We start from the raw sequence: 8,987 nt of genomic DNA, 5'->3' as shown, positions 1-8,987 counted from the left end.
GCATAGACCGTGTACCGAACCTACCGTGACGGCAAGAGCCCCGGGCCGGTCATAACGGCTAATCGTAGGCTCGCCCAATTTGCTAACCCCGGCAAAAAAAGAGTGAGATTCAAGACGATTGACGTAAGATAAGGCTTGTTTTTGTGTATGATTATAAAAATATAAATAATGGAGGAATTTTTATGGTTCCATTCGATTAACATTCAAGAATTGCAAAAATACGACTACTTGCGTGTGTGCAAAGGTACATGTACTATTTTGGGCACGTGTCATTTGTTTCGCGTGCCAATGCGTGCTAAGCTACTGCGGTGTATTCCATGTGTACATTTCACATATAGGCATGAAAATGTACACACGAAATTTACCAGAGTATCTTGGCTCCCTGTATTACGCAAGGTAGTTGTACTTATGCATGCAAGTTAGAGGTTTTACTCTAATCAGCCATAAAAGTGCTTCAAATGACATTTCAAAAGGTTTAGATCTAATCATAGGTCTATGCCTCTCTTGTTTATTAAGTAACAAGGTGCCATCATACTTAGTATAGTGTCATTTTTCTCTGTCCTTTTATTTTATTAAACTAGGGTTCTAATCGAGATTCTATGGTCTATGTGGTATCTTGAATAATGTAAACTTTTTTGGCTGCAATTGCTAGCAGGGTTACGAGATTTCACAAAATGAAATACGGGACAATCGACAAACAAAGAAGGCTACACAGAGTTAGACTTGTGAAAAAAAGTAAAAAAATTGGAAGGGAGGGTGAACGTAAGAATGAAGGAGAGAAAGAAAACACGCAAGAAAAGAGATGAATCAAGAAGAAAAAAGAAAAAAAAAGATGAAGAGAGAAAATTAAAAGAAAATTGAAGTAAAATGTGGATGAAAGAAAGAATAAAAGAGAAAAAAATATGTTTCCATTATTCTTTGAAATGAATAAAGAAAGAAAAAAAGGAAGGGAAGATGAACAAATGTTTGAAGCTCAAAGACAAACTAAAGAAGAGAAAGGAAAAAAAGTAAGAAAAAAGGAGGAGGAAAGAAAGAATGAAGGAAAGAAAAATGTGTCCTTCCTTCTTTAAAAGAAAGAAACAAAGAAGAAAAACAGAAAGGAATTAGGAAGGAAGGAAAAGAAAGAATAAGGGGAAGAATAAGAAGGGAAAATGAAACAAAGAATGAAAGGAAGAAAGAAAGGGAGGAAAGAATGAAAAAAGAGAAAATATTGGAAGAGAAAGAACGAAAAGAAAAGGGAGAGGAATGGAGAAGGAAGCAAAGACAAGTTTAAGGAAAGAAAGAATGAAGAAAATTAAAACGGATATTCAATATAGAAGGAAAGATAGAAAATGAACACAGAGAGAAAGAGAAAGGTCAAGAAAGAAATATAGGAAATGAAGAAAGATGGAGCAAAAAGGGCAATCAGGAAGGATAGAAGGATGAACAATGAAGGATAGAAAAGAAAGAAAGAAGAAAAAAAAATCAAACTTTAAGCAAACAAAACAAATCCAATCATCTAAAAAAATCATGTTTTTAGAGTTTTTTAATATATTTTTAAAATAAAAAAAACTAGAATTTTATAGAAATGAATAAAATTTCAAAGTGAAACACATATCTAACTTAAAATTTAGATGAAACATCACGGCATCATACCAAGAATCAAAGCGAAAGCTGAAACAACTATAGATCTATTAATGAAACCTCAATAACTTGTTCCTCCAATTACATCTCCAAATCAGCAATCTCATAATCCATAATATAATTATAAAAATTATTTTCCCGCCGATTTTGTGATTATTTTGGTGGAGAAACTGTTTACCACGTGAGATTGTTTGCACCACTGACAATCTGCTCCTATCCATGCCGAGCTAGTAGCTTGTCACACACTGGCAGGAGGATAGGTTTGTTTGTTGTTCCAAATCATTTTTTCTTTTCTTTTTTTCAAAGCGAAAGATGATGGTGTTTTACTGGCATGTGCTGTCCCAGACTACTTTAAGTAACGAATTTGCATTTTTTGTGTTTATTAATTGTTATTATCTTTTTTTTTTTTTTGGGGGGGGGGGAGGGGCTATTTTTACCAGACCTTATACAATAAAGGACGAGTAATAAAAGATATATAATAATAATTGTTTTTAGTTAAGCACTTTTTCAAAAGTTACATAGCGCCAAGTACCAACTCACTAGATCTACATGTAGGCCTATATATTACAGTTAGACAAATTATGTATTCAATAAAAATTTGGAATATTTTACATTTTGGCTTAAATTCAATTAGGCTCACAGTACTTCAGACAATGTCCATGTCATTTTGCCAAGAGGGGGGGGGGGGGTATGGGCAGTAAGGGTCAGATGTCCGTGTCCCTTCAGAAGTATCTAAGGGAAAATGTTACATAACCAAAATAATACCACAAAACATGTATGAATTTCAATTTTAGCTTCAATAATATAAAATTTCCCTAATGGGCAGCTCTGCAGAGCTTGCTCCATCAGTTTGAACTAATGATTAATGGTCTTTCACCCCCACCCGAAAAAAAAATTGTGTGAGGTCATGAGGAACCCCACCCTTTTGGACGACCTTTATCAATCAAGCATGCGTCTCTATCGCCAGCTATCAGTCTGTATATGTGCATACGTATTTGTAACGTTGTAAACCTGATGTGAAAGGAATTTCCTACAAAGGAAAATTAGTACATTCAATTCAATTTGCCTGTCATCTTGCGGCTTTCAAATGAAACAACACAACAAAGTCACGCAATCATTGTCTTATTGTAACAGTTTTTAATTATTTTTTTCATTGATGTTGAAAATTTTCTATTTTTTTTAGACCACTTCAGCCAGCAGGCCTCAATCCCCCGAAGGAGGAAGCGATGACACTGGAAAACAGGCAACGCCTTCCAAAATTACAAACCGGTATGAAAATTTAATTTGTCAATTAATGACATTTTTTTATGAAACCTTTTTTCATGGGATTGTGTTACAAATGGACAAACCCCAGGGACAGTTTAGCTTGTGAGAGAGCAGGGAAATGAAAGAATAAGATTAACATAAATTTTGATTAAAGTTCGAGAAGGAATAAAGTGATTTATGGGCATTTGAATGGCAAGATCAATGAAGATTCTTCTATTGGCAATGCAAAAATTAAGGGACTGAAAGAATTTCACAGGCTAGAAAAGAAAATTGGGTTTTATCAAAATAGGCACAGTGCATTTAATCAGAGGTAAAAATCAGAGGCATACATGTAAGAGGAATTCGGTGTAAGAAAAAAGGAGCGAAATGGCGGCAATAAACAAAATTGGTGTAAACAAAAAAAACCCCACTATATCAGTTAAACCAACGCTACGGGCATCAAAAGAGCTGTTAAATAGAGGAAGCTTTTTGATACGAAAAGGGGAAAGTACGTTTGTTAAATAAAGTCAGTCTAAGATTAAAAGGGACAATGAACATGTTCGTAAAGAAGTTTTATGTGGATAGGAAGAGGCACGTTTTAAGGTCATCATGTTTTATGAATATCCGATGTATGGTGTATTAAACAGAGATACTCATTTTACCTTCTGATGGTCTTGTGAGAGACAATTTGAACAGATTTGGTTATTTTAATGCAGGATTATATGTTTTCAATCATAATGTATGAACATTTTCTAATATTGAAAAATAGCTACATATGTAGGCCTACACTATTTATGTATCAAATTACCTTTTCACCTTTTGTTCTTTTCATCCGGAACAGTATGACGTGGGACGCCAAGAGTTGCAACATTTTGATCGGGGAGATGATTGTTGTCAAACCGTTCCAGTACAAGAGCAAAACCAGTCAACGCGGAAAGGCGTGGCAGGAGGTTGCAGAACACATGCAGCAGAGGGGATTTAGAGTCGACGCCCGCGCGGTAAGAGATAAAATGAATCTATTGAAAAACCAAGTAAAAATGCGAAACAGGCAAGAGAGAGCTGCCAGTGGCATTGCCATAAATGAAACTGATGAAGAAAGGAGAAACAGACAGGCGATAGAGGAAATGATACAAGAGGAGGAGGATATTGAGTTTGCTCCTAAAGAAAGGAATGATGAAGAGAAGAAGAAAGAAGCTGGAGCTGAGCTCCGGAAACGAGCTTGTGAGACGTTTGGAGAAACAAGAAAGAGGTATTCTGACATTTTATGCCAATATTTCTGTTCAAAATGAAATTAAGACCTGATTTTAGTTTTTGTTAACCCCTCCAAAAGAGCAGGTGACTATAGGCCTACACTTCATTACAAGATCAATGAGATCATAATGTGCCCCAAAGGCCCAAACAGGTTGTGATGTGAAGGACATAAACTAAAAATGTGTTTTATTGATAAGCCTACCGATTTGACATCAGAATTTAATGTAGATAGAATCTCTATGTGTTTTGCCTCGACACAAATATGTAAAGCAAATAATTAAATCGCTATATCAAATCAAAATGAAGATATGACTGATCGAGTGGTCTGTTTTATTTGCCTGAAAATACCATGATATGGCATTGAAATATTATTCAAATTTTAAATGGTTAAAATGCATTCAGTGACTGGTGGCAAGTTAACCAATATGCTGTGACAAATGTTCTCATTGAATACAAATTAATTATAATGTTTTTCTGCTATGATTGCAATTGTTTTGTGTATTTTACTATCAATCTTACCATAAGGTTAGGTTTTAAAACTTGGCACCTAATTTTTGACCGGAGCTGAGTTGTGTCCTTAGGGTTAGACAATGTATCAGTAAAATTAGCCAAACCAGTTGATGAATGTCAATTATATATACAGAAAAAAGATGTAATATTAAGCAATCAGACGAATGCCATTTACTTTGTACTTAAGTTCAATTTTTCAGCCATTTTGGTCATGTCATTGCATAGGGCGCCGCGACGTTATATTCTGAGGGGAAAAGAATCATATTAGCGTAGTGTTAGAGCTGTACAGGGGGAGGGGGTGATCATCCCACAATTGTTATAGGGCGAGATATTGTGGATATGCCAACCATGTAGGCCAAAACACTGTTTTTCATCGAAAACAATTAGATGTGATTTTGAAATGAGAGAAACATTATTTAGATTTCAATATATTTTTAACACTTCCCTTTGTGCACAACTCAGTGGCGGACCGTGACCCGGAGGAGACAAAGCATTGGGGGGCACAGCATTGTTCACAGACAATGCAGTGCCCCCCCCCAATGCTTTGTCTCCTCCGGGTCACGGTACGCTACTGGCACAACTTATTACAATATTTCCATTTCAGACACCAAGGTGAATGGAGCACGGGATTACGGTCTCAAAGGAACACAGGCCGAAGTACCCTATCATTGATAGAACGGAAAATGGAGATGGATGGAGCATTGAAAAGGGAGGAGATGGAGAGGAGACTTGAGGATGACAACAGAAGACGGGAGGAAAAAGCACAAAGGAGACGGGAGGAAGAAGCTAAACGAAAAGAAGAAGAGGAGAAACGTGACAGACAATTTCAAGCAATGCAACAGCAAATGTTACAGCAGCAACAACAACTCATCCAACAACAACAGCAGCAACAACAACAACAGCAGCAGCAGCAACAACAACACAACCAAAACATGCAGACAATGATGTTGGCTCTTCTGAAGTCTATAGCCGATACAAAAAAATAGTTTGGAGTGACCGTTGGACAGATAGCTGGTTAGATGTTTAAACTTGAAAAGTTTTTAGCATAACATTTTTTTTTTTCTGAAGATGCAAGATCTATTTTTTTCGTATATGTCTTTCAATAAAGAGAAGTATATCAGCAAATTTGATTTATTTAGATGCATCTGCCTGTCAAGATGAGGCTAATGATTGTGTATAAACTTTAGTTACTTGCCAAATTCATTTAAAGGAGAATGAAACCTTTGGAACAAGATAGCTCGAGTGAAAACAGAAAAATCAAAGAAACAGATCAACGAAAGTTTGAGAAAAATCGGACAAATAATGACAAAGTTATGAGAATTTGAATATTGTGATCACTAATGCTATGGAGATCCTCAAATTGGCAATGCAACAAATATGTGTGATGTCACTCATGAACAACTCTCCCCATTACTCTAGTATATATTTCACTTCTATATTTCACTGCTGCCTCTTTTATCACATCTATCAGTAGATCATGTGTTCTTTCTATAGGAGGGCATGTAATACAGATTTTTAAAGAATACATCATGGATAAAGAGTTTGTATCACCATGAGAAAAAGCAAAAAGAGACATTTTGAGGGTATTTTATTGTCCATCGAAGGGAAAGTTGTTCACATATGACATCACACATCCTTGTTGCATTGCCAATGGGAGGATCTCCATAGCATTAGTGATTGCAACATTCAAATGCTCGTATTTTTCTCACTATTTGTCCGATTTTTCTCAAACCTTCTATGTTCTTATTCTTTGATTTTTCTGTTTCGACACAAGCCTATTTGTTCCAACGTTTTCATTCCCCTATAATAAAAATATCTATTTCACTGTGTGTGTTTGACTTTGTAAAGTCCTTCTCAGCGTGACCCAGATATTTCATTATGCTTAACATTTTACCAAAGAGATGTGTTGAACGAACAGTACTTGCCGTTAGAATGTGTGCAATTTTATTTTTACTTGGTAACTTATATGTATTTATGCTTATATATATTTATTTTAGATAATTATTTTAGTCATTTGGAAAGATATGTCTACTTTTTTAGTAATGCACAAAAATATAGATAAAAATATGTCAAGCTTCATTACTTGCTTGTAAACTTCTATCTGGCGGTTTCACTATTCATTACGGGTAGTGACTGAGTAAGAGTGCAGAATGCACAAGCTAATATTGTCACGCATTTTGGTTGATGTTCCGATATTCTCTTGTTATGTTTATGTATATAATTCCATTCTTATACTTTAATTAGTGTTTATTATATTAAATTGTATTCGACTCATTTATGCAACGAATGTCTTGCTAAGATAAATTGTGAATGTCACTTTCAACTTGCCCAGTAACCTGCACACAGCCAAGCCCTCTCTTGTACTGTAATCCAACTTGCTCAGGGTCAAACTCTACTGGTCTGTCCACTCTGTTTTCTCCTCATTTTGGCTTTCCTTTGTCTTTCAGAAATCTCTAACAGTGCATCTCCCTTCTATTCGACCTTGCATCTACTTTCAGAAGTTTTACTCTCCTCACTTTCTCTTTCCTGTGACTTTCAACCCTCCTCATTTTCTCTTTCCAGTGACTTTCAACCCTCCTCACTTCTCCTTCCAGTAACTTTCATCCCTCCTCTCTTTCCCTTTCCAGTGACTTTCAAACCTGTGTAAGTTCTCTTTACCTTGCGACTACTTTCAGAAACTCGTTCTTGTTTATTACCTTGGCTACACATTTATGTTCAGTAACTCCATCCGCTTTCTCTCTCACTTCGACTTTGCCCTGCCCTTCAGACTTCTCTCCCTCAACTCCTAATGTCCGAACTCCTAGTTTTAACCTTGTGGTCAGTGTTTTGGTCGTTATGTGCTTATTCTAATACTTGTTGGAATGATTTATCCCCTCTCTCTCTCTCTCTCTCTTCTCTGAATCTGGGTTTTCGCTGTGTGCTGGGGATGACCTTCATGCTATGTCCAGAAATTGTATATAACGTATAAGCAGCAGCATCTCAGTCAAGTTTAGTTTTTAGAGTTTTCCTTATGATTCCAGTCTTACACGTATATTCGAGTTTTATTTCGAGAGTCTTTTCCGAGCATAGTCTTACATGTATTCCAGTTAGTCGTCTGAGCCCAAGTTCAGTTCAGAATTATCACAAGTTAAGTTCTTATAATTGTTTCAGCATCGCTCGACGTTATCTCAGTTATCATATTCCATGTATCGCTGGAGTTTGTTTAATTGTCATCATCACATACTCTGTTGCACCTTCATTAAGTTTTGAACAGTAATAAACTACTGAACTTTAATTTCCTGTGTAATGACTGTTATTCGCTTCGACTGTATTATTTAAGCTCTGGCCATCCTCGACATTTATTTTAGACTCTTATAGCGAGACTCGTAGGACAAACCGGGTCGTCGTTACAATATGTTTACGCATGTGACATGATAACCGGAGCTTATTTTATTTGATTCCCATAAACCTGACAAAGATGATTTGGCTTTGATATCAGTTTGTTTACTGTACAATGTTTATGATTGATTTACTTTTAGAAATATATTTCAATGCCTAAAGTGAAAGAAATCATTTCCTTTTGTTTGTTGCGGAAATAAACACTAGAACAAATTCATGAAAAGTGTCATGAAGTTTTAAAAATATTGCTCGAAACGTGAGGTGTTGCCCTGTCATCATTCTCAACTCATTGAACATTTGAATTATTCTGTGCCTAAAGTGAAATAGACATCCCAAAGAAAAATGTTTATGAGAGTGTGCATAAAGCTATAACAAGAGTTTCCCCCTGAAATATGTGATACAAGGAAGAAGAGATTCATGGTTTGTACACTGTCCCTTTCAAAGTATCACCCTCAATATATAAAATTATTTATTGATATCTCATTCAGTATGTAACTAGAGTGAAACGGGTTATTGCAAAAAAAAGCTGCATATTACATTTGATTTTTTAGATCATTATTTGGTTTGTGTGTTTTTTTTATACAAAATGCTATGTCTTTTTAAAATCATTTTTGTTGTATATAATGAGAATGTGATCAAACTCATTGCCGAGGTATATGATACATCTCTTGAGAAATAAAGGTATTTATTTTCTAAATGCTGTTTGGCTGCCTTTTTTATCCCCAAATGTAGATCAAAAGCTGCAACATTCTGGGAGAGGTGTGCGAGTTTATTTTCATTCGGATATTTGGTTTGTTTTAAATGTCCACCTCAGACAAACGATTTAAATCAATGGAGAAAGATGAAGCAGGCAAAACCTTAAAAAATTTATCAAAGTCAGATGTAAAATACACTTAGGACAGTTTTAAATTTCACTTATTTTTCACTACTCACTGACATAAATATGAGAGAGTCGATGATGTCCTCCTTTGGTTATTTTT

General features: G+C 35.5%; 1 protein-coding gene across 1 annotated transcript; it reads left to right on the top strand.

The window, feature by feature from the left end:
- The first annotated feature begins 2,810 nt into the window (after nucleotides 1–2,810).
- Nucleotides 2,811–8,701, top strand: LOC129271709 (uncharacterized). Its single transcript, XM_054908983.2, has 3 exons — nucleotides 2,811–2,892; nucleotides 3,710–4,117; nucleotides 5,234–8,701. The coding sequence occupies exons 2-3, from the start codon at nucleotides 3,711–3,713 to the stop codon at nucleotides 5,613–5,615; spliced, it is 789 nt and encodes a 262-aa protein (XP_054764958.1). The 5' UTR covers nucleotides 2,811–2,892; nucleotide 3,710; the 3' UTR covers nucleotides 5,616–8,701.
- The last annotated feature ends 286 nt before the right edge of the window (nucleotides 8,702–8,987 follow it).

Source organism: Lytechinus pictus, chromosome 2, assembly GCF_037042905.1.
Source record: "Lytechinus pictus isolate F3 Inbred chromosome 2, Lp3.0, whole genome shotgun sequence".
NCBI classification, from domain to species: domain Eukaryota; kingdom Metazoa; phylum Echinodermata; class Echinoidea; order Temnopleuroida; family Toxopneustidae; genus Lytechinus; species Lytechinus pictus.
The sequence above is the reverse complement of the archived record's forward strand: the minus strand, read 5'-3'. Positions and strand labels throughout refer to the sequence as shown.